A 26,833-nucleotide genomic window follows, 5' to 3' on the forward strand; every position below is an offset into this window, starting at 1 on the left:
AGTGATGTGATCCACCTTTTTGGTCTTAGTGAGGACTCGAGCAGCAGCGTTCTGAATCAGCTGCAGCTGTCTGATGGATTTCTTAGGGAGCCCTGTAAAGACACCATTACAGTAGTCGAGTTGACTGAAGATAAATGCATGGATAAGTTTTTCCAGGTCTTGCTGAGACGTAAGTCCTTTAATCCGTGATATATTCTTTAGGTGATAGTACGCTGACTTTGTAATTGTCTTAATGTGGCTCCTCAAATTCAGGTCTGAGTCCATGACTACACCAAGATTTCTGGCTTGATTTGTGGTTCTTAACATTACAGATTGAAGTCAAGAGCTGACTTTCAATCGCTCCTCCCTGGCTCCAAAAACAATAACTTCAGTTTTATCTTTGTTCAATTGAAGAAAATTCTGGCACATCCAGCCGTTGACCTGCTCAATACAGTTACTCAGCACCCGTATGGGATCATAGTCCCCTGGTGAAATGGTTATGTAAATCTGTGTGTCATCTGCATAATTATGGTAACATATTTATCATAATTATGAACATATTTATTTAAGTAAGTAGCTACAGTGGTGCTGGGAGCTTTAGTAAATATGTAACAACAATCATTTTCAATTTAAAGGGGCTACATGTAGTTTTTTTAATGAAATGAATCCTTTTTATTTTGCCTGTGTGTGAAGGGGTTGTAATCTCACATAAATATGATCCACTCACTGGGTTTTTCTGTTATCTCTGATGGCTAGTATGCCTATTTCTATGTGATTTTCCATGAAATCCCTTGGCTGTTCCATGCATGTGTGCTCCTGAGACTCTTCCCTTCTGGATCTGTACCGTACACACAGCAACAACACCGCAGCTAACGAGATGGAGTCCGCTAAGACCACGAAAAGACCGGCTCCCAGCACTACACAGACTCCAAAACTAACTCCATGTAAGGATGAAAACCAACACAAAAGTTTTATGTACTGGAGCCCTTCGGGCCAAACGATAATCAGGTTGAGTTTGAGTGAAAGCACAATCAGAAAGGCTTGAGTCATGGAGAGACCTCCGCTTTCTTTTGGATATTAAAACCGACAGAGTTGACTTTCATCCTATTGGAGAGGTAAACAAAAATTACTGCAAAGCATGTGAAATATATTGTGATGTTCTGCTTTAGTTGGCTCAAGTTAGATAACGTTAGCACGCCAGCTAACACCGAGCAGTTGCTAACGTTATCCGGTGCAGTTGTTTGGCTTTCTACATGACTTCACCAGCTAACGCGACTCATTACTTTCCTGTGTACCGCCGGTGCTATGTCACAGTAAAATGTAATGGTACAATGTAGGGGTGTTAAAAATTATTGATTTTTAGATGCATTGTGATGCTGACTTGGACAATTATGAATCGATTAACAAATGTCAATAATCGATTATCTACAGGTTAATTGATAACGTAATATTGATGGAACAAAAAGGCGGGTCTCGTGGTGATGCATCGTTATGCACACAACAGAGACGTGTGGTTCTCCCTGTTCGACAGCCATTGGTTGATTGAATGACTGCTGCTACTAAACTTTCACATAATCAATACTTGGCTAACGTTCTCTGCTCATTCTTCAAAAGACAGCTACGTGACAGGCGGCAGTAGGTGACGTGACAGAAAGCGGAGAAGAGGAAAACATGAGTGCTACAGTCAGCACTAGCTAACATCTCTTCAGACTGCAGTCTGGAAGCTGAGCAGGACATTTTTTGGCTGCTAGTTCAATTTCATTTGTTGTCATTCATCCACATATCGAGTACACAAATTAACAAAATGCCGTTTCTCAAGGCCCATGGTGCTCAATACAAGATTACTATAATCAACTTACAAAACAAAACATAAACAAGCAACTACACTAGATGAGACAAAGAAAAAGGAACAGATATATTAAAGAGTTGGTATTATGCTCATTTTCAGGTTCAAAATCTTATTTAGGGGATGTACCAGAACAGGTTTACATGGTTTAATTTTCAAAAAACACCATATTTTTCTCATACTGCACATTGCTGAAGCTCAACGTTTACAACAACTCCGCACTTGAAAAGTCTGTGAAGTTACATTGCCGTGTTTATTTTAAATATAATTCACAACCAATATAGCATACTTGCAGGTTGCGAATTTCCAGGCCCAAACAGAGTCGGAGTTGCATCGTCTTTTAGGACTAAACATTGAACTGCTGCCGGTGTTCCAACGATCTATGCTGCCTTGCCCAAAAATGCTACCATAGCGCAAATCCTCACATGCTCCTTGGTTGGTACAGGCATCCCCTGTTGCCACTTGCGGAGCTCCTCAACTCCGAAAATATTCAAGCACATTTTTGTTCCGCCATCACTTCTCGTAAAACTGTCAATATTCGAAATCTACACAGTTGATTTCTCACCTCAAAACTTCTCAGAAGTGGATTTGCTGATGAAATTACATCTGAAAACTGTAAAATATATAACTTTCTGTTGCTGGCCTCTGTCTGGTGCACGCAATGATGATGCAGTGAATAGTGTATAGTCTCTCAGCAGTCTGACATGTTTTCACGTTACATTTTAGTATCCCTCAGCTCGCTTGGAACCTCGACAGAGGTGATACGAAAAAAGTTCCTGGAAGCAGGTACAGGTACAACATTTCTACAATGGAAAACCAAACAAAGGCGTGTCGAGCCAAAGGGCCTCTGCTCAGACTAGCTTGGTTTGAGGGCGTGCCTGACCCCGCTAGCCGCTCTGCAAGCTTTATGACGCGTTTTCATTGTGACATCACAAGTAAAGGAAGTGAAGGGCTGGACTACAAACGAGCTGTTTTCAAACGGTTCAGAGCAGAGCTTTCTGTGGGAGATGGGAACTCCCTTTGGGCTGGACTACGGACTTTTTCACTTTGCAAACCTAGTACATGCACAAAAAAGATATATAACTCAGTAAAGGAGAGGGAAAAAGCCAAAAAGCATAATACCACCTCTTTAAGGTGGAGTGAACGTGTTTGGCTGGAGCAATGTAAAGTGGGTTCAACCCCCATCTGACTCTATGCTAATAACAGCAGCATCAGAAATAAAAATAGCAGCAGCAGAGGTCAGTAATAATGCTGTAATAATGTAATAATGCTATGCAATGCTAGCTATATTTACAGTATAAGAAGTAACATTAAATATCTGCATTTCATTACTACCTACTTGCTTGGATTGTTAGAAATACTGTGCTTTAAAAGTACCAAGTAGTCACACAGTCAGAAAAATACAACTTTATCTTATTTGTTTTACAGTCGCATTACAGTAGCCTCATAATGGTAATGAGGTGCCTAGAAATTCCCACCCTTGAGGTGATGCATTGTGATGCATAGAGATATTGAATCGAATAGTTGACCTGATTGTTTGCTTTGTGACGGTCAATTTATATTTATTGTTGATTTACTGAAACTCAGGTACACAGCTTCCCACCCGTCTCAGTCACTGTTACTTACAATGATGCAACATAACGGTACAGGACAACACAGTGGAAGACCCATTCACTACCGTAACATTACTTAATGCGGTCTAACTGTTATAAAATGTGGCAACGATCTCGTTTATAAAATTCAGTCCAGCTCACTAACCGTTTTCATTATCACGCAATACATTTAGCTGTGCTCACATTGCTGAGCCTCTCTGGTTAAAAGAGGGCACAAATAGTTACTGAAAAGCGGCAAGCGAGCTAACGCCGATGTAGCCCGTCGGCTCAATGCAGTAAATGTAACCTTACCATGCAACCAGCATGGGTTAGTTCAACCTCAAGCTGATGAAAATATTACTGTAACGTTGCAGTGGGAGTTTACATGAGTTTCCACCACTTTGTGTGAAGCTCATGAGCAGATTTTGCTCATTCATGAGGTAAGCACACGTACAAGCACACATCAGGCTGCAATTTAGTACCACTACTGGCCACTGTAAACTACATAATGCCCCTTTAATTGAAATTAAATTTTTAATGTGAGAAAAAAAACTTAAACTTACATGATCTGGTTATTTTCATCATAAGCTACGATTTGTGTCACCTCCCAGTCTCCTGACGTTAAGTGTCGAACTTCGTCCTGGTCGCTTCTTAACTGAAAGAGAATCAGTTTGGAGATTTGGAAACACAAGAAAATACACAACCTATCCTTTTAGGTCTTATTAGGTGGCCATTTTCTGCAGTGAGAGAATAAGAATCACAGGATACACAGGATGTTGAGGATAAAGAGAAAAGAGAAGAGTCCTTCTGGAGTCACCTTTTTGCTGAACATCGTGATGTGATGAAAATCTCCCTGACCTCCTTGTTTCACGGGCAGAGTGAGGAAAAACTTGTTTCTGTTGCTGGAGAACAGTGGCTCCTGTCTCTGCAGACAGAAACACAGACCTCAGAGGTGACATACTTCATGCATGAATGAGTCTTGCTGTAGTCTTCCCTCAATATCGTATATTGCTGTGAGGATAATAACTGGAGAAGACATGCTTATATAAGGATTGTTAGGAGATTGCTGTTAAATACGGTTATGAAAAATGTCTGTTTTCAAGTTTACCTGTCTGGATAGCCATGTCTCTGAAGACTCCTCGTGCCTCTGAATAAAAGAGCAGAAAACATGGTTACATGTGCAATACAAAGACATTGTGAGTAGTTGTTGCTGGGGAAATTTAAAAAAAAAGTCAGCCTTTAATTTTGTCTGTCCCTTGTCACTGGAGACCTGTTGCCAAATGCTTGCTCATGGTTGGAGTTGTTGGTTCTCTTTAAATAACATTACAAAGAGTACGGTTTAGACCTGCTGAAAAGTGCAAGATAACTTCCAGCACTATATAAATACAATTGAATTGAAGTAATGTTATGCCTTTTATGCAAATTACTTATCATAAAAATTACACTGTTTGCACATCAAAATATGTTTTTGCAGCTTTCTTGTTCTTGTGAACTAAGTTAAACGGTAAGGGTTCATGGATGAATTTTTCTATTTTATTGTGACTTTAAGGGATTGTCTCATACTCCTGTCTGTTCTTTGGAAGTGTTCCATATGTCCATATTGGACACAAATAAATCCCTTTCTAAAGCATAATATAATGTAATGGGGGACCAAATCCACAGCCCCAGTCAGGGTTCGCTACGTGGGAGCTCAGCCCCATAATGAAGGGTCTGCTACAACGGAATGACAACCACAGAAGTGGGGGCACAATCAGTGGCGATCCTGGGAAGAAAGGAACCCCTGCCTGTTTGCAAAGGAGGATGGTGTTGGAGGCCTTGTATGTAAGAAAGCCAAGACACTTTTACTCTCTGAGAAAAGGCTTGGAGTGCATTTGGCAGAGGCCTGGATCAATGGGAGTGCCCTGAAGAAGAAGAAGAAGCCCTGTCCAAAAGCAGTTTTACATACACCGTGACAGCATTGCTCACAAATGAGCTTTTGAAATAGCAGAGATCAAACAAAAAGATGTGCTTCTAAGGAAAGTTGCAGAACTCGGATCCAGTAAGTTTAAGGAGACAGCTAGTTTGTTCAGGGAAGCCTATACTGTCGCTAAAGAAAGGATGCCTTATACAAAATTAAATCCCATTATAAAATTTAATGAGATGAATGGTGCAACAGTCGGCCCTGCTCACAGATCCGATCATTCATGTGCCCAGATTGTAGAGCAAATTGCACAAGAGATGAAAAAGAAATTTATTTCCACTGTCAAATCACTTGATTCCCATATTAGCATAACGCTTGATGAAAGCACAATTAATGGACGCTCATACATGATTATTTATGTCAGGTGTGATGTCACTGGGAATGGAGATGTGGACAATGTTTTTCTTGACATTGCTGTACTGGACCAGGGCACAGATTCAGAGTTGCTGTGTACTGCATTCAAAAACTGCCCCCTGGCAGCAGGAATGGACGAGGAGTGTCTTCGAAAAAACCTGATCAGTATAGCCACAGATGGGGCATCGGTTTTAACTGGGAGACCGACTGGACTCATAGCTCGACTGAAACAGGATTTTGCTCAACTTCAGGCAGTTTATTGTCTTGCAAATTGCTTAGAATTAGCAGTAAAATACACATTGAAGGTGGTGGCAGGCTGTTATCATTTAGAGTTTTTTTCTCTCACCAGTCACCAGTCCCCCCAAAATGCAAGGGAGTTAAAAGAAACGGCTGCCCAGGATTTTCAACACGGTCAAAGCTGTGCTGAAGGATTTCCCAGTATTAGCACATGACTAAGTCTGTGAGTGAGGATGGCTTCCTTTCCAGTGTAGAGACAGCCAAGTACACCGGTTTACATAAACATCTGACGTCCACTGGATTCCTCGCTGGTCAAGTGACATGAAAGATGTGTTACGTGAACTTCAAAGTGGGGGGGGGGGGGGGGGGGGGGGGGGACTGAGTTCAAACTCATAGAGGGCATCAGCAGTGGCCATTTCAAAGGGTGTGACCTCACTGAAACTTAGCCTAAAATAAACAAGTCCCAATTTTACCAGTCCATCATTGCTAACCTTACTAGGCGTCTACCCAATAGTGAGCTTTTAGCTATGCTGAAGCCACTGGATCAACACTTCGGGCCGAAAGGACAGAGCTTGTTTTATTTGGAATTGTGTAGTGGGGAAGTTTGCTAAACTCCTTGGAGCGATCTGCCAAAGAAGCTGTCAGCACCATCAGAGTAAAGCCTTGAGCAACACTGTTCTCCCGACTTCTGCAGAGTGTGAGAGGGGTTTTTCTGCATCTAATGACACTGACTGCAAAACCAGGGGCTGGTTGCGAGCCAACAGTCTTGTTGTTTGTGGATCTAAATAGGCCTCCCATCGACCAATTTGAACCTCTCCCTTCCGTACAATCTTAGATAGAAAAAGGACATCTGACTTCAGCATCATGGGTTTCAGGAATGTGACTGCAGCCTCCAGAAAACAGACCACATTGGTGTATTTTTTCTGCGTAATGGTAAGAGAACAGCCTTTATTGTTTACTAGCCTCTTACACTGGTTGTAGTCTACTACTGTATTAGACTCTCTATTGACTGCTGCTTGTTTGTTTTGTATTATTGGCTTTATGACGCATCCTCCAATTAGTAGGGCGCTACATATGATCATCTGCTTGCTACTGTGTGCCAGAAGCGAGCAGTGTGTAAAATAACAACACAAAGGGCAGAATTGCGTTCTTTTCTTGTGCGATATGTCTCTGTTGGCATATTTCAGGCTATTGAAACTTTGTTGCAATATCGCAGACATCTGGGGTAAATACTGAGCTGCTGTGTGTGAGTGTGTGTCTGAGAGAGAAAGTGTTGGACCAAGTAATGAGTAATGAAGTCTCTGTCTGTCTCTCTGTCTAGGATTTATTTATTGTTATATTAGAGACCCCCATGAAGCTCAGATTATACCTCTAACCCTGGCCCTAGTTCTGTGTAAAAATTTTTTAGTCATATCAACTGAGTATCCTCCTCTTTTTGCTTCAAAATTCCTTCTTTGTATTACTGTTCCTCCACCACAGTTCAAGAACACTGTCTGCAGAAACACAAAGAGGGAACTTGGTACTAAAACATACATAACTTTGGGAGACACCCAACCTAGACAGCTCATTTTAGCTTCAGATAAACTTTGGTATGTATTTTTGTCTTTCACTTACATTTAAATTGCTTCATAAAATGGGTCTCTTTGCAACCAGTATGCACTCTGAATGTACACATGGCCATGTGAGTCAGTTACATTGAAACGCAGCCAGTGTTTGTTACCATTTATGGCTTCACTTGGGCCTTATTGGGCCTAAGAGACTGGGCGTGAGACTTGAAAATGAAGACAGGAACATGGTAGAGACTCCAGTATCCAACATTTTGAAAAGAACTACTCTGACTGTTCACTTTTATGTGTAAAGTAGCTAAATGTTGTACATCCACAAGTGCTTATCTGCCTCAGTGGCTACAGATGTTGTTGCGAATATCTCATCCTAATCTTAATCTTCGACCCCGTCGTCCAATCAAAACGTACCCACCTGAAGACAGATTCCTATGGTGGCGTCACACACTGTCAGCAGTGAAGCATTCTGGGGCCGGTTAAGCCACCGCACTGCGAGGTGAGTATTACTGATCCACTTCACCATGGTGATGTAAAAATCCCTGCAGAGAAGACGCAGAGAGGAGAATCAGAAAGGATTTAATTCCTTTGTGCACCACTGCTGTATTTATTTATTTATTTATTTGTGTATGTTACCTGAGTCTGAGCTGATCTGGAGGCTGCAGTTCCTGCGTGTGTGTTGCTCCAAACAGGTTGACCACCGACAACTTGACAACTGGGTTTGTCTGACCGGCCTTAACGTTGAAGACAGACACAGAGAGATTATAATCAGATAATATCGTTATCACTACACTACATTTTCTGTGAGTGCGATGGGAGCAGATTATCCCACTGATTAATAATATCAGTTTAGTAAAACTGCAACAGCACCAAAATGTGCTGTGATTTGCACTTTGACCTTTTAAATTAACACTTAATTTTACTTAATAAATATTAATGTATCATTTAAACTTTATTCTCCATATATGATAACTAGTATGCTTGCATGTTCAGTTGACTTGCAGTTAGGTTAAATTTATACCAGGAATTAAGTAAACCACTTGAACACTGTCTCCCTTTTACCTATAATTATTCCATACAAAGTTGTTGGGAGGAAATATTTGATAAAATTACCCTTAAGCAGGAACTACAGAAACAGCTCAGTTTTTAGGCTCTGAGTCTGTGTAGCAGATATTTAAGTTGTAAAACTAAAACTTTTCTGTGCCACCTTTGCCAAATGCTTGCTCGTGGTGGGAATTGTTGGGTCTCTTTAAATAACATTACAAAGAGTACGGACTAGACCTGCTCTATGAAAAGTGCAATAAGATAACTTCTGTTATTAACCAGCACTCTATAAATACAATTTAACTGAATTAATGTTATGCCTTTTATGCAAATTACTAATCAATCTATCTTTGAACAAAACCTAAAACATTCAAATATTGCACTCTATGTTAGAACATCAAAATATTTTCTTTCTTGTTCTTTTGAACTAATAAGTGTACCTTTAATTAAATACATTTAAATATATCATTTTAAATTAAAGTCAGAGTTTGCAGAAGTGTCAGTTAATGCTTTTAACTAAAAGGTATCTCCCAACTAGCCATAAAAGGAGTTTCTTTTTGGGGGATTCAAGAAAACAGAATCAGGTGCTTCTTATGGCTTTTATAGCTTTTTTTATTGATTAAAACAGTTGAAAAGTTTTATTGGATGTTTAATCATTTTAGTTGTTTCTTTTCTTTCTTGTGCAGTATTAAATAGTGTTGAGCGCTTTTTTAACATGTTGGGAATTGTTGGACTAAACCAGTTAAGATCATTGCCTCCCCCCTTAATGATTTCATCCTGAAGAGCTGTACAGATGCACAAACAGTAAGCACACCTCCACTAATAATAGAAGCTTCCTGAAAAGTTTTCCATTTTAGTAGCAGGAGGATGGCGAGTAAGTTTCTCTTTGAAACTACAGAGTACTGACCTGCCGTCCATTAGTGAACCTGACAATCCACACAGCACCATGTTGAATAAAGTCTACTCTTAACTGCTTTTCAGGAAGCAAGTCTTCCAGCACATTTTATACATATAAATCCTGCAAAAACAAGACATTTTGTCTAAAAAATATATAATTAAGTACAGTTTGAAATAAACAGTTTGTTTTAAAATATCTTCTTCTCTCTTCAATTTCTGAAGCAGATTCTGAATTTAGTTCATCACCTGCATTTATTGTAAGAATGTGATTTTCACACTCACTGTGAAACCTAAAGATTGGGGAAAGAGATGGATTACCTATGGGGCAACAGGGCTCCAGAACCTAAGGGCCCCCCAAATGTTACATGCTCATTGTATAGCAATTTGTTTAAGGTAATATATTTAGGATTTGCTCATCTAAAAGCGCAATATAAACTGACAGGTCCTGCATTTTCAACTAATCCTGTTATCATATCTTGTTATGGGCGCCCTTTAATATTTCAGATGTATAAAATCAGTTCAAATCATTCACAAATATACAATTTATTCGAAAAGTATTGTCTTCTGTACAAATATAGTCCAGTTGACTACAGAATCTCTTATTGTTGGTGCAAGGTACATTTATTTCTTATCATTATGTTGCTATTCGGGTCTGTCTCTATTAAATATCAATGCATGTGTGTTGTGTTCAGGTAGGTTTTCGTCTAGTCTGTTTTGAATAAGGTTAAAAATTTTGCAAATTAGGGAAAAGATTAAACATGTCTAATGTCACTTGTTCAAATTGCTTGTTTTTTCCACCCTACAGTCTATTGAGGTTATTATCATAGATGACAAGATAAAGGAATCAATCTTCACATATGAGAAGCTGAAGCAATTATTCTGAAATATTTGCATACATTTTCTGTTGATCCAGCTCTAAATAGTATTTGTTGATTTCAGGGGTTTAAGGCAAAATATTATGACGCTGCCATGTTGTTATCTACTGTATCTAATGGGTTAAAGACAAAAGAGAAATAAATAAAATATAAGGTTTGCATGGAATAAAGCAGGAAAACAAGTAAGAATAAAAGTCTTTATGTATTTCTCTGTAACTTAATACATGATGTGAGGACTTTCTTTCTCAGACTTACCATGGGATATGGATACTGTAGTCCTTTGGGGTAGGTGCTGCCGGTGAACTGGGGCAGAACCATGTTGGGTACCTGGGTGTCGTTGATGGTGAGGAAAGCCAGTCTCTCTCCGTCAGGCGACCACCAGTGAGCCAAGTGTGAACACAGGATCTCCTCTGAAAAGAAATATCCACAAACAACAACACATGATAGAGGTCTTTTTTTCTTCTCATTCTGACTCTTTAATGCTCAGAGGTACGAATTATTAATTTAAATTTCTTTGTTTTATTATCACACATGTTCCTTTTTGTGCCGCTTACTTGTTGGTTTCTTTTTATTTTTCCTGTAAGTTGTTTAGATATCAGCAGCCAAATGTGCTACAAGTTATTTTCAATCTAATAGAAAATACAAATAGGTTAAAAACACCTTTTAAAAAAACAGATCATTTGAGGGGGGAAAATAATTTGGCTGTTTTTTCTTTCATAGTGTTGGTGAACATGTATTCTGCTCTTTCCTTCACTGTCAAAACATCAGCCAAATGGTTACAATCTAAAGCAAATCAAAAAGAGAAAATACACAGCTTGCAGTAAATCTACAAACAGAAATGAGTCTATAATGTTCCCCATCGTTCCCCAGTCTGTGTTTGTGCTGCTCTCTGTACAAACGGCGCAGACCATCACCACATTACTGAATTTGTTTACGCAGCGACTTAATGGATTGTAGAGGCGTGTTGTTGATTTTTCATCGCCATTCTGCCTAGTTTGTCTATTCTGTGCTGCTGCATTTATAATGCAAAAGACAAATCTTTGAAACGCTTCATAGAGCTGAAGTGAGGATGCACAGTGAACTCCCAAAACTATATTCTCGACCTCTGATCACACCTTTCTCTGTGCCTCCTGGCGACTGAAAGGACACGAGACAGATTCATCAAAACACTACTTATTACAAGGTAGATTTTATTTATAATTTTACAACACAGGGTTGTATAATGAGATAATAATAATACTACATTTTATTTGTGGGCGCCGTTCATAGCACTCACGGACACATTACAAATTAAAACAGTTAAAATACATTTCAAAGAGACAAATACAATAAATAAAAAATACAATAAATAAAAAACAAGACACAATTTGAAGATTAAAATGTAAAAGTAAACGAAAGCAGTTCATCACGAAGCCGGTGGAAGGTGGAGTTATGTGGGGTAGGCCTTTAGAAATAAGTGGGTTTTGAGTGAAGTTTTAAAGGAGGAACTTGTGAGGTAGACCAGAGAGAAGGGAGTTACAGTAATCAATATGGGAAGTGACAAGAGCGTGGATGAGAGTAGCAGTGTTATGTTGTGTAAGTGAAGGATGAAAGCGGTTGATGGTGTGTAAGTGGAAATAAGCAGACCAGGTAAGATTATTAATGTGTTTTTCAACAGAAAGTGTGCTGTCAAGGATGACACCAAGACTCTTGACATGGGGGAGGAGGGGACAGTGGAATTGTCTATGAGGTAAGCAAAATTTGGACATTTTGCTAGGGTGGATTTGGAGCCAACAAGGAGAATTTCAGTTTTATCACTGTTTAGTTTGAGGAAGTTTTGAGTGAACCAGGTTTTAACTTCATCTAAGCAGTCAGTTAGAGAAGATGGAGGGAATATAACCGTAGGTTTGGTGGACAAATAGAGCTGGGTGTCATCAGTGTAGCAGTGACATTGGATATTTCCTGAGAATAGAACCAAGGGGAAGTAAATAAATTATAAAAAGGAGAAGCCCCAGGACTGATCCCTGGGGAACATGACTGGTGACTGGGGAGGGTTGTGTTTGAACATTTTTAAGTTGTACAAACTGAGTACGGCCAGATAGGTATGATGTGAAAAAGTTCGGTGATGTGTTGATGATACCAATGGAGGCAAGAGGATATTGTGAGAGATGGTATCAAAGGCAGCAGTCAAATCAAGAAGGATGAGTATGGTAAGAAGACCTGAATCAGCAGGCATTAGTAGGTCATTGGTGACCTTGATTAGTGCTGTTTCTGTGCTGAGAGGGCAAAAACCAGATTGAAACTGTTCATAGAGGTTATTGTTGATGAGATGAGTATGGACCTGCTCAGCAACAGTTTTTTGAAATAAATGGCAGGTTGGAGATTGGTCTAAAATTATTTAGGTCGCTTGGATTTGCACCAGGTTTCATTAGTACAGGGGTAATAGCATCAGTTTTGAGAGAAGAGGGGACATGAGCAGAAATAAGAGAGGAGTGGATGATGTTAGTTATAAGAGAGGAGAGGGAGGGTAGGCAACTAGGTAGGTAGGGAGAGGGTCAAGCTGGCAGGTGGATGACTTGGATTTCTGGACAAGGTCAGATATTTCAGTGACAGTTGGGAGTAGGAAACTAGATAATAAAGTAGAGGGGGGGGTGGGGCAGATGTAGGTGGATAAAGTGCACCATTATGTGAGGTGGGTAGCTGTTGATGGATGTTGTCAATTTTGTTTTTGAAAAATGAAATGAAATGAAATTCAAAATGAGATGGAGCAGGGTGGATTAATTTTGGGTAGTGGTAAGTTGACATTAAAAGAAATTAACTTATGGTCAGAGATGGGCAAGTCAGATGCAGTGCAATTAAAAGGGGTTAGACCAGAGAAACAGATGAGGTCTAAGATGTGTCCTTGGTTATGAGTGGGAAAATCAACATACTGTTGTAGTCCAAAAGGAGAAGTCCTTTGTGTGAGTGTTGCTACTGTTGTCCATATGAATATTGACAGAATAATGACATTGGGGGCAATGGAGCAGATGGATGTTAAAAATAAATTAAAATCAGTTAAAAAAGTATTATTGCAAGACTTGGGTGGACGATAGATAGTTGCTAATATGTTAGGGACTGGCCCATTTATTTGCAGGACTATGGATTCGAATGAATTGGAGGCAGGGGTGGTGGCAGAGGACACTTTCAATTTGTCATTGAAAAGTATTGTAAACCCGCCTCCTCGACCTGACACGCGCGATTGACAGATGTCAAACCCGGGTGGTACAGCCTCGTTGAGTTGTGCGTAATAGTTCTGCTGCTGCCAGGTTTCAGTCTGGCACAAGGTGTGAGCAGAACCATCTACAGCTCAACGTGACAAAGACTAAGGAGCTAGTTGTGGATCTAAGGAGAGCCAAGGCACCAGTGAGCCCTGCTTCCATCCAGGGGGTCCCTGTGGACATTGTGGAAGATTATAAATACCTGGGAGTGCACTTGGACAATAAATTGGACTGGGCCAAGAACACTCAAGTCCTCTACAGGAAGGGCCAAAGCCGTCTCTATTTTCTGAGGAGGCTGAGGTCCTTCAACATCTGCAGGACGATGTTGAGGATGTTTTATGAGTCTGTGGTGGCTATCCTGTTTGCTGTTGCATGCTGGGGCAGCAGGCTGAGGGTAGCGGACACTAACAGACTCAACAAACTAATCTGCAAGGCCAGTGATGTTGTGGGGGTGGAGCTGGACTCTCTGTTGGTGGTGTCAGAGAGGAGGATGCTGTCTAAGCTACATGTCATCTTGGACAATGTCTCCCACCCACTGCATGACGTGCTGCTCAAACACAGGAGCACTTTCAGTGCAAGACTTATTCCCCCAAAATGCACCACAGAGCGCCACAGAAAGTCATTCCTGCCTGTGGCCATCAAACTTTATAACTCCTCCCTCTAAGTGTCTGACACATGGACAGTTAGTTAGTTTTAAACTGGACAATATTATCTGTTTTGTGCAATAACACCTGCTTAAATTATACAGGGGCTGGTCATATAATTAGAATATGCAGTAATTCAGGCAAAAAGGAGCCCCAACTAAGTGTTGAGTGCTGTACATGCTCATACTTTTCATGTTCATACTTTTCAGTTGGCCAACATTTCTAAAAATCCTAAATATCAGTCTGTTTGTAATGAATGAATATAATACCCAAGTTTCACTTTTTGAATGGAATTACTGAAATAACCTGTAATGTGCAATACTCTGCTGCTACTATTTATGCCTTATTACTGTTCACCATAACAGTTCCTTAATTATGTAAATACTGTATCATAACAATTCCTTTAACTATGTAAATACTGTACATATCCACACTCCTTATATTATTTTATATTTTTACTCTGATATTTATATACTTCTCTATATACCACTCTCTTTATTATATTCATTTGCCCTTGTGCAATGTGGGCAACTGTAACACAGAATTTCCCTTCGGGGATCAATATATGTATTTCTGATTCTGAAGTCAAATTTGTTGTCCTGCAGAAGATCGTAGATCAGGGGACCCTTGTTCGTAACCGAGCTAACAGCCCGACAGAGACAGGGCTGTAGCCAGGATTTTCCCCAGCTTACCTGGCTAAGTCAGCTAGCACACCATGATCAACAGCACGGTGGTGTTTTCTTGGCGGAAGAGGTGACAATGACCAGAAAGATTTTATTGATGAAGATGAAGTAATAATAACTACCATGGAAGTATGTACATAGGGCCTGATTTACTAAAGGTCTGCGTGAGTAAAAACGTGTGCAAACTTGATATCACCAGTAAATTTGCATGTAAGCTGATCTGATCACGGTGTGCACGCAGAATGACGTCTTTCAAAAGCACAAGATAGCACCTGTTGTTCATTTACTACTTTTGTCTTGATGAATATGCAATTTGGGGTGTAACAAGCAAATACATTTATTTACTACACGCAATGTGATCTACCAAGCCTAAACGCAATTTCACACAGCCTCTGTATTTAACACGTTTGAAAGGAAGGTGCAAACCACCAAGTGTTGTGCAGAGATGGCTTCTGTTATTGTTGCCAGAAGGAGACACAGCCATAATGAAAGAATATGTATGAACAATATTAGATAATATTATTCTATATCCAATGTATAGAAATAAAATCATTCTTTCAATGAACTATATGAATAGAATAATTTTTTAATTTTCCTTTAGCTTTGGCAATACTGTTGTATTAACATTCATGCCAATAAAGCAAATTTCGTTTAGACCTGACTTCTTTTCTCCGTGAGATGGAAGAATTTAGAAAGTTGCGTGGCACTGCGGCGAGCCCCCAACTGCAGTAGTGCACGGATCACGCGTAAAATTCATCCAGCCAGAGGGAACGATCACCAACTGTTCACAGCGTGCCGGTCTAAATAGCGACACAACCCATTGTAGGTATCACAGAAGGAATGTGGCGTACAGAGTCAGGACCAGGAGATCGCGGAGCGACCGGACACGGTGCGGACGGTCGGCGATTGTTCCCTCTGGCTGGAAGAAGCACGATCTGCATTTCCTCACGTCTGGGTCATTCCAGCAAACTGTATCTGTTTCTGCTGAGGTTTCCCAAAGCTGTTTTTCCAGGTGGCTGGCCCAAGTACTTAATGCAATCTCAAGCAGGATGGGCAGGTACATACGATTTCCACATACTCGGGACGCACTGAATGAAACAAACCAAGGTTTTTACACAGTGGCTGCTTTCCCTCCCGACTCTCCATGGCAGAAATCATTAAAACACGCAAAACCCTCATTTAAATACTCCCACCTCCATTGTGTTTGCTCCTGTTGTCATCTACGCAATAATTCTTAGTAAATCACCCATAACAGGTACTACAATTGCACGTGCAAAATTTTAGAATGCACACGCAATTTAGTAGGCTACTCTTTATGAATGCTTTTTGTACAGGGCCCCTGATGAAAAATGTATGTAATAAAACATAAGTAGTATAGACATCATGTTTTTATCTACAAAGTACCTAGTAACTGTAAGTGTCAAATAAAAGTACAATAGTAGAAGTATAAAGTAGCATAGAAAGGAAATACTCAAGTAAAGTACAAGTATGTCAACTTGAGCAAATGTACTTACATTCCACCACTTCTACTTTCTCAAATACTTCCTTCAATTTTATTAGTGAAAAAAGGCTGAAATGGCAGATGGTACCCATTCATTTAGAAATATGGTCTTGAGTCTATTGAGTCAGAATCAGTTTAAAAAAAATAAAAATTAATTTGTGAAATAAACCCCCAAAACCCGGCAGAAACAGCCTGTGTACAGAGCTGTTGTGACTGAACTCACCTTCGTACAACCAGTCGGCAAGTCCATTGAAGATGACTCCCTCCATCCCAGAGGAGGTGATTCTCAGGGAGTTACTCCTCACGTCTGACTGGTAGTAGATGTTGTTCTCAAAGATGTAGATCTAAAGACAAAGAAAATATCAATTGTTCACTCACAGTCATGCATGAGCACATACCTATGTTTATTTTGTTAGTTGTGTTCCTCACCGCTCGTTTTTCACTTCCTGAATCTGAGTTTTTGCTCGTCCGTTCAATTTGTTTTAGTTTTTGATTTCCTCTCTGATGAGATTTTTTTTTTTATATTAAAGCCGCTGCATGGTTTATCTCACCACGCAGCAAACGTGTGTGTGTTTACTCTACTCCTTCCATCAGTGTTTTAATATTTGCATTCGATCAGCCCGACACATCCTGCATGTTCGCCAAATATCCTCCTGAAATCATTTTTCTCCTGCACGGAAAGCATTTCACCTTTTTTATTTATTTCCCCCAGCTCTGTTGAATATCCATTAGTCACACAGCAGCCATTTTGGAAAACTGAGCTTTCATACTGCTGAGTACAAAAAGATACATGTCTGAATCTTAGTCAGTTATCCAATCAGACATAAAAGGTCAGCCTCAAAAGGATGCTGCAACCCAAACATAGAAATATTAGAATAAAAATATACAATAAAATGTTAGCTGCCACACAAACGTAAGGAACTGCTAATAAAAGGACAGAAACAACAAAGCTTTCTTTTATTAAATAACTATGAAAACTATTTATCTTCTGAGATTATAAATGATCCCAGATTGACAATCAGAAGTATTACCAATGGATTACCATTACAAATGGATTAGGCCAAATATTTATTCTGAAATATAACACTGGTATTTAGCAATTAGCTAACAAATTTTGTAAGAGAGGGTACTTCCAAAGATATTGAAAACTTTAGATAGTGTGATGTCTCCTTATTTCTTTTGTTTATCTTACAATTTCCTGGAAAGAACAATTTTATACTAAGCTTCTAGGAATGAAGATAAGAATGGGGGAATGTTTATGAGCAGTTATTGACTTCTTAATGACAGAAAACCCTTATTAGGTTCTTGCACATCCACCCAGGAGATGATGATTACTTTGCTTGAGTAATCCTGCTCTGTGTACAGACCGCGTTTGATTGACTCCTCTCTAAATCTCTGTTGTACATGTTAGACCGATTACACCTTTATTATTCTCATTAGCACATGTTAGTCTTATTAGTTTGCAGAGATTGTGTAATTTCCAGCTTTTTTTCCAGAGTTTTTCACTTTTGACCTGAGCATAAGACAAACAAAAAAGAAAACATCTGTGTGTGTTTGTATGTGCAGAAATCCTTCTTCTCTTTATATTTGGATCTTTGTTTATATACAGTTCACTCTTGCAACTCCATAACAGAGTTGTATTTAGTTACTGCTAATGAAGACCTGAACTTTCCTAATGCTGCTGCTTCACATTAAAACTAGCAACACACTGGCTGGCTTTTATTGTGTTTTTTTTTTTCAATGAGTGTTTAGTTTTTTCAACAAGAAGTTGTTCTGAGGTCAAATAAAGTAGTTATATATATTTTCTAATCTTTGGTAAATAAAAAACAGTGTTGGGATAAATTTTATGTGTTAAACACAGTCTTCATTTTTCATTGCAGTGAGATCCTTAATAAAATATTATGAAAACCTGTAAAATAAAGTGTCACCTATACTTTCTTGGCTCAAATAACACTAGATCTGGTGCAGAAGACCTCACTCATCTGTATACGAGACATCATGTGTGTAATGTAAAGCTGGAATTAGGTCAGTGGCAGAGCAGACTGACTCTAAGACAAGCAGAGAAACAGGCAGACACAGCTCAGTGAGGATGTAAACAGAGCCTATACTGTAAAAACAGGAAGAAAAGAAGATCATTGTTGGATCAAATCCCTCCGGAGAGACGAGGCAGCATGAATTTATAAACAGACAGTGAGGAGAGGAAAAGATGGAGAAGCAACAGCAAGAATCACATAAACACAAACACTCAGCCTTACCAGCTGTTGTCCTTGTCTTCCCCAAGCAGCGTGTTGGAGCACTGCGTTCTGAACCTCCGGAGGGTTCAGCTCCCAAACCTCCCTGATACACAAACGCACACATGTTAGAAATCACCATCTGCTTCTGAATGCCACCGTGTGCATCAGGTGCTTGCAAACATGACAAAGGTAAACCTCACCTCGTGTATATGTTGTAAATGATGAAAGACGCCGTGTATGAATATCTGTACATCTGCAACGAGAATTCAACTCATCACATACAATGCAAAGTCCATTTGTGATACCCCCCGTGGCAGCGTCAGCCTCTCTAAATCAAGAAAAGACATGAAGCTTAAGACGTCCGCATGGAGGAACTGGAGCAGCTAATAACTAACAAAAACAAAACTGGGTTTATATAAACAGAAAACAATGGAACCAACAATTTAAACACAATTTTTAAAAATATATATTTATTATATATTATTGCTTAAAGTTGTGTGAAATGGGTTTTATTTCTCAAAAGGATAATGTCTCAAGCTTTGCAGATAAAAACAACTTTTACTCAACCCCTTAACATCCAGTGTTTATTTCCCCTTTTTTTCCCCCCAAAGTAGCTTTGTAACACTGTCTGACAGTTCCATATGTATTCTGTATCAGCTTGTGCCAGCTCTGCATGAAAGCTATATGTTTACACTCAATCAAATATTCAGCCTGACCTATTTATAGAAATCAACACTTTTTTTAAGGCCCAAATCCCCAAGACTTTCTCCTTTCCTTCACTGCCAGGTGAACTGTGCTATGTGTGTCCCACACAGCTGATTTCCCTTCACGCATGGCGAAGCATTAACTGAAAGAAATTCAATTGAGAGTCACTAAAAATCTCAGGAAGTTGTGCTACTTGTACTTCAGAGGGATTTTGCTATGCCCTGGCAACAAATACAACTGGAGTGCAATCAATTAAGCCTTATTATGCAGAAGAGAAGTGGAGTGAAATGTGCAGAAGATAATGCAGAAGAAATCAGTGTTTCTGTATATACAGACTTTTTTCTATAATTAAACATGCGTCCATTTCATTGAGATGCCCTTAAGATGTGGTTTGGATCTGGCAATTTTTACAGAATATACTGCAGGACACACAAACGTCCTCCTCTGGTGTTTCAGCTGCTGCAGTGTTTCTAAACCTGAGCCTGGATCCATCTGTTTGCAAACAAATCTAAAAATCAATGGAAAAGCCTTGACTTTGAGGAGCCTCATGGTGGACAGCTGAATGGTATGACACACACACAAAAAAACACTATTTATCAAGAATACGCAAAGAGCAAATGCACAAGCAGCACAAACCCCACAAGTAAAGGCAACAAAACAGAAACACAACAAACACACCTGTCCAATGCAGGGAGAAACTGTTAAGTTAAGTGTTCGGTCCAGCATTTGACGCCAAAGCATCAAAGTTAATCTTTTAAACTAAAGTCTATTTGAATTTAAGAAAGAGAAAATGGCAAAGTTCAAGTGATTTTGATTTATTGTTGTGGGTTGGAGAAGCACTTTAATTTGAAACTCACCTGCTTGACATCATAAGCAAAGAGCGCATACTTCAGATCTGCAGAGAGCGAGTACTTTGCCACCTTGAAGGCCACCTTACAAAGGAAAACGTAGATTTTTAGACTCAACACTTTTCTTTGTAGACTTTTCTTTATTTCACAATGATTTTGTTAAACAGAAGAAACTGATACATTAAGTGGAAAGCAATACTACAAACAAATACGTACAATAAATAAGTAAATGATAAGTAGATAACTTATATAAATGAACAAATATGCAAGTGAGCAAACAAGGACACACTGTTAGATGTTTATTAGCTACTTAGAAATAACAATTACCACTGAGTTTAGAGTGTTAGCATTTGTACTACCGAGGTACAGCTGATGAGTTTTGCAGGTATTTAGTCAGAAAACATGAATTGTTTTACTACTTTGGGTACAAATGAGAAAGACTGGTTGGCAGCAGAGTCTTGTCATGTTTTTATATGAAGAATTCATAGACAAAAAAGAAAACACTGATGAATCAAATATATGCTTCCTGAACGGAAGAGAAATACATCATAAGAAAAGAAAGAGGTGCATCTTGGTGATTTATAAAGCTCTTCTGTCTGCTTTCATTGTTTATATTTCCAGCTTTCATCCCATGACAACGACAAAAAAGGCAGCATAAAACTAATCTTGCAACTAAAGGCCAGAAAACCACGAGGGAGCCACGGAGGGTTTTGACATTTCTGGGAGAGGACGGGGTGGTCGACATTTCAAAAGATGTCCAGAGTCACTTTTCAACTGTTGTGCAGTGAGACGGAACAATTAGTAAGACCTTAAAAAACATGTGTTATTTAAAAATGATGATTATTTCTCTCTTGGACGCTCTTATTTCTTTTGTTGCCTGAAAATGTCTCCTATTTGTTTTTTGTGTAATAACTCAAATCTCCAGCTATTTTTCCAGCAGTGATGAAAGCTGTGCAGCCAGACAGTGTGTTCAGTTTGCAATTTTGGGGTTGGGACGTATCAGTGACTTCCCAACAATAAGCCCACCTCCGCTTTTTGAATTCGCTTGCATAGTTTGACGAGCTTACTGCGGGGCCTCAAATCCTCATCAAATCCCCTTATGCAACCATTAAAAGCACAAGCTATAATCGTGTGGGACAATTCTGAAAAGAGGGAGGCAGGAAAGGAGCCAAAGCCCTTCAAAGAAACATTTTTATTAAAAAAGGTGTTCTACAGAGAAGGCAAGAGGCTGAGAGTAAAAGGTTTATGGTTTATGGAGTATGAGTGTCATGGAATTGCAGGATTATAATGATGTATTAGAAAACAGCTAAATTTGTCCTGCTTTTATTAAACGTTAGTATTCCTGGTTAAATTGTAAAGCATCTAAAGGATGTTTAGTTTACAAATACTGACATATTTTGTTGTTCCTGAACACCACGTCCTCGCCTAAACGTCAAAAGAGGTAGATTGTCCCAAAACGACATATACATCCGTTAGAAAGCACAACGATGTATACAACTGTTCCCCAAAATGACAAGTACAAACGTTGGCAAGTACCAGTCCAGCAAATGGCGTACCAGACCTTATGTAAGTCACGTGACCTAAGTCACATGATATTTAAAACATGGTAAACCTTGTGAAACGCTTGTAGTTTGGTTAGGTTTAGGAAAAGATCGTGGTACGTACAATACGTATGTCACACAACAAAAGTCACATATGAAATGTTATTTCACTTAAAACTTTAAATATGTCAACTTTGACTTTCTTTCACACGGGACTCGAACCTCAGTCTTCTGAGTGAAAGCCCTAAGTTTCCTTCTCACGTCCATGCACCCTCCTTACACTGACTTAGTTGCTCTTTATTCTACGTTACCTGACTTCTTCCGCCACAAAACTTAAATATGAGTGGTAATAAGCTGCTGCATAATGGACGTTCTGGTTTACATTCATTAAAGTAAATTCATTTTGCGGTTTACTTTAAGTTGGTCACAAATGTGATCACTTTACTAACTGTTAAGTGATTTGGCTGCATTACAAGCAGGCATAATCTAAATTAATGTTTCAAACTGAATCGCTCTCTTGCCGGTAATTGTGCTGAGACGAGGTGAGTTTAGGTGAGCGGTCTTAAAGCCTGAGCACCTCACAGACAGTGCAGACAGCTGGGTACACAACGCTCTCAGCAGGATATTATCATATTCTGATTCTGCAGGTAACCGCCGGCAGGTCTGACATGTTTCCTGCAGCCTCTGGGGATCAAATCACACCAGCAAGACAAGGAGAGAGCAGCTCGGTCTCTTCTTTTAAAGAATAGTGCTGAGGACTGGCCGGCAGCAATGTTAAGAGGCCTGTTCCCACATATACTATGCATATACCTTTTTTATGGAGCCCCACATAAAAAAAATACAAATCTCTTTTGGAGCGCTGTCTACTTTATTTTCATCATTTTGTAACTTTAAAATCTTTGGAAGAGTCTTGTAAATAGCTATGTATTGAAGAGTATATAAAATACCAATAATCCTGTAAAAAAAAGTTACCAATATTGATCAGGTTTTACAGCAGCAGTCACATCAGATGGATGCATGGATGTACACAAGTAGTTTTAGAAAAGGTTTTACCAACCTATATCAAGTGTTTTATTATGTTTTATGTAGTATTGTGGATATTCAAGCCTGCATGCATTGTATTTAATGCCTGACTGCAAGACACTTTCCCCTCAGGGAAATAAAATAAGAATATAAAATATGATAAATAAGAAAAAACTATTTTTCTGATATATGATCTGCTATATATTAAGGGAAGGCAGAAGAGGTAACTGAGCAGGCAGAGTTTAAATAAATGACTGTCACTTAAATTGGAATTTTATCAGGTTAGCATTTATGCGCTATCACAAGTAATGCAACCCCACACACGCGTCATCTAAAACTGTTGCAAAGGTGCTTAAATTCACTGCTTTGCAGCAACTGGACACAAATTCTAAAGTAGTGAAATAATCATGAGATGACAGAAGAGGATTAGGGCCACATGTGAAAAATGTATTTGAGAATAACTCAGAACTCAAAACACATTTTGTGTTTTATGTGGCTCTAATCCTCTTCCGTATAGGATTAGATTATATCATGTTGATGTAATAATTAACAAAAGCTTAGAAAAAGTGGGTATAAAACGTACAAATGTGCTGTTGCTCAGGATGACTTCCGTCTCGTTCAAGGCGAAGTTAAACTTGATGACGTGGCCGTCGCGGTTCCTGTACACCAACTCGGAATCTGAGAGAGGAAACACAGAAACATTAATAGCAGGATATCACATCAAAATCACGGAGCTGCACATAAGGACCAACTGAACTGAACTGTGAGGCTGCAGAAGGTGATCTCACCTAATAAAAGCAATACTACATATTACTATACAGGTGTATGTGTAAATGTATGTGTGAATTTGTATGTGAATGTTGTCAGTTATCCAGGTCACAGTTATGGATTAATATTATTATTATAGATACAGTATGTGTGAATTTGTACCAATGCAGTATGAGATTTCAGTAGAGCTGCAGAGGGCTGAACTGCAACAGGTGGTACTAATTGTGCTCATTAGACTCGTGCTGGTTAGACTTTTAGTTAGACTAGCTTTTAGTTGAGTTTGTAAGTTTGAAACCTAAAATCTAAAACATGTTTTAGACTCACATAAGGAAAACGTCTCAGGTTACTTATGTAACCCTTGTTCCCCGAGAAGGGGAACGAGACACTGAGTCGGTGACAACACTATGGGAACGCCTCTGGGCGTGGCAGGGCTGAAATCATGAATGAAACTACTCCAATCCTATTGGCGTTGCTAGAACCTCGGGATCCCTTGGATTTCACCCTGCCGGCGTGTGACGGCGTAACTGGAGGCGTATATAAGCACGCCGGCACACCGGACACATTAGCTCTTTGCTATGAAGCAAGGCACTCCAGGCGGGGTGAGGTGTGGCAGACCGACGCAGTGTCTCGTTCCCCTTCTCGGGGAACAAGGGTTACATACGTAACCCAAGACGTTCCCCTTCGAGGGAACTCGAACTGCGTTGGTCACGACATTATGGGAACGAGATACCCACTATGCCACGCCTCCGCCTCCGCCTGCCCCCCAGCGTGCAGTAACCCGTAGGCACGACTAAGAGGAGAGCGCACGGGTGCCGGGTGCAGAAGGAAGGTCCAGACTGTAAAACCGGATGAAAGTGTGAGGAGTGGCCCAGCCAGCTGCCTCCCCGGGGCAAACTCCAGGCATTGAGGAGAAACCGAAAGTGCCTGGAGATCCCCCACCCTCCTCAGAAAGGTGATAGCAAGGAGAAAGGGTCAGGTGCTTGGCCTCAGACGACTCCAGGGGTTCGAAGGGGGCCTCAGCCAGTGCTTCGAGAACCACTGCCAGGTCCCAAGTGGGAACCCTGGAACGAGTCACGGGTCTCATCCTCTGGGCTCCACGGAGGAAGCGCACGACCAGTGGAAGCCTCCCCAGAGGCCCGTCCCTCAGAGGGGCGTGGAACGCTGCCATGGCAGTCACATATACCTTGATTGTGGATGGGGAAAGGCCAGCAGAGAAACGGTCCTGGAGGAACTCCAGTACCATAGTCACCGGGCAGGTAACTGGGTCCACCGCCCGTTCTCTACACCAGGTGACAAACACATTCCACTTCAGGCAGTACATCCTTCTCTTGGACGGGGCTCTCACAGCGTCTCGACTGTTCCCGCCGTCAGGCCCGCCTCAAGGAACTGGGCCCTCTCAGGGGCCAGACCCACAGTCTCCACAGGGCGGGGCAAGGGTGAAAGACCTGGCCCTCCGCCTGAGACAGCAGGTCCCTCTTCAGGGGGACCTGCCATGGCGGGCCCTCGAGGAGCGATATTATGTCAGAGAACCACACTCGGGCCGGCCAAAACGGGGCTACTAGCAGTAGGCTGACACCGTCCTGATGGACCCGCTCCAGAACCCCCGGGAGCAGAGCGACTGGGGGAAAGGCATACAGACGCAGCCTCGGCCACGTCTGCACCATTGCATCCAGCCCTAGCGGGGCTGGGGGCGAGAGGGAGAACCACAGGGGACAGTGCGTAGTCTCTCGAGACACAAACAAGTCCACGTCTATGGGGCCGAACCTTTCGCATAATAACTCCACCATCTGGGGGTGGTGTCTCCATTCCCCGGGCCTCAGCCCCTGTCTCGACAACCGGTCTGCTCCCTGATTCTGGGTCCAAGAGAAATGATGCTCCTGCCAGGAGCCTCTCGCAAAGCGGCCGTCCATGACCGCGCCCCACCCCGCGAGTGAGGCGTCTGTCGAAATAATTGTCCGGCGACATGACGCTCCCAACACGGGACCCTGGGACAGAAACCAAGGCTTCCTCCATACTGACAGGGAACGAAGGCACCTGCTCGTAAGCCGTATCAGACAGAACGGATTTCCCCTCGGAGAGATTCCCTTGGATTTTAACCACCACTGCAGGGCTCTCATGTGCAGCAGGCCAGACGGGATTACCATGAGACCCAACACCCTCTGAAAGTGTTTCACAGTGATGGTGCAGCCTAGCTTCATTCTGGTCACTGAGGACAAAATGGACCCGACGCGTGCAGGCGACAGGTGGGCCCGCATTATCGTTGAGTCCCACACCACCCCTAGGAACGTAGTCCGTTGGGCGGGTGTCAGCACGCTCTTCTTCGGAGCGGGGGAGTAGTCAGACGTGCTCAGAAGGGTTTGCCCCAGGATTTGCACAACTCGTCATGCAAATCCGGGAAAAAGGGCAGAGACCGGCGCGGAGGCGGCGCGCGGCGCCACAGGAAGTGCTCATCCAGCTTACTGGCAGCCTGTGTGTCTGGCACAGCCTGCGGCCAATCAAGCTGGAGCTTGCCCAATTCCCGTGTCACCACCTGCAAGAGCTCGTCATAGCTTGATGACGTTGCTCCGGCTCCCGGAAGTCTTCCTCCTCCATAATGCTGAGCACATCCAGCTCCTCAGAGCCGGACAGCTGCAGCCTCTCCGGGCTCACACCTCGAGCGGGAGAAGCCGAAAAGCGGGATCCCGAACGGAGAAGAGGGGAGTCAGAGCCAGCAGACGAGGAACGGGAAAAAGCCTCGGCAGTCCCGATGCCTTCGGAGATGTCGCGCTGGGAGCCCCATGACCGAAGCCGCTGCGCCGCCTCAGCGACCGCCAGGCCCGAGCCACGGGGAGAACGCATCCGGCCGTCTCCGGGAAAGAGAGCCGCATGGGACCTCAGCACCCTCAGGGGCAGGGCCTCGCAATGACCGCAAGCAGCCCCCTCGAGAGCTGCCTGGGCATGCGGCATCCCCAGACAGGAAACACACAGGGCATGAGTGTCCCCAGCCGTGATGTAGTGCGGGCATGGAAAGACACACTGTCTGAACTGCTCACCAGCCATCTCCTCTGCTTCTCCTTCCAGGTAACTAGATCTTCTTGTGGTTGCTTTCTTCTGAGTAGTCTCAAACATGCCAGAGTGCCTGCTGAATAGAAAAAAGCTAATGTGTCCGGTGTGCCGGCGTGCTGAAATACGCCTCCAGTTACGCCGTCACACGCTAGCGTTCTAGCAACGGCAATAGGATTGGAGTAGTTTCATTCATGATTTCAGCCCTGCCACGACCAGAGGTGTTCCCATAGTGTCGTCACCGACGCAGTTCGAGTTCCCTCGA

General features: G+C 41.5%; 1 protein-coding gene across 1 annotated transcript in view; it reads right to left on the reverse strand.

Annotated features, from left to right (window-relative positions):
* LOC123977121 (inactive dipeptidyl peptidase 10-like) overlaps positions 1–26,833 on the reverse strand; it is a 92,267-nt gene that overhangs the window by 29,928 nt on the left and 35,506 nt on the right. Inside the window, exons 4-14 of the mRNA XM_046059639.1 lie at positions 23,342–23,436; positions 20,204–20,278; positions 18,842–18,894; positions 18,663–18,744; positions 16,631–16,751; positions 10,599–10,753; positions 8,164–8,261; positions 7,946–8,069; positions 4,526–4,564; positions 4,235–4,342; positions 3,981–4,072 (exon numbers count right to left, since the gene is read on the reverse strand). Coding sequence (XP_045915595.1) covers positions 3,981–4,072; positions 4,235–4,342; positions 4,526–4,564; positions 7,946–8,069; positions 8,164–8,261; positions 10,599–10,753; positions 16,631–16,751; positions 18,663–18,744; positions 18,842–18,894; positions 20,204–20,278; positions 23,342–23,436 — 1,042 coding nt within the window. The remainder of the gene's footprint in view (positions 1–3,980; positions 4,073–4,234; positions 4,343–4,525; positions 4,565–7,945; positions 8,070–8,163; positions 8,262–10,598; positions 10,754–16,630; positions 16,752–18,662; positions 18,745–18,841; positions 18,895–20,203; positions 20,279–23,341; positions 23,437–26,833) is intronic.

The sequence above is a fragment of the Micropterus dolomieu genome, linkage group LG01 (genome assembly GCF_021292245.1).
Source record: "Micropterus dolomieu isolate WLL.071019.BEF.003 ecotype Adirondacks linkage group LG01, ASM2129224v1, whole genome shotgun sequence".
In the NCBI taxonomy this organism is placed as follows: domain Eukaryota; kingdom Metazoa; phylum Chordata; class Actinopteri; order Centrarchiformes; family Centrarchidae; genus Micropterus; species Micropterus dolomieu.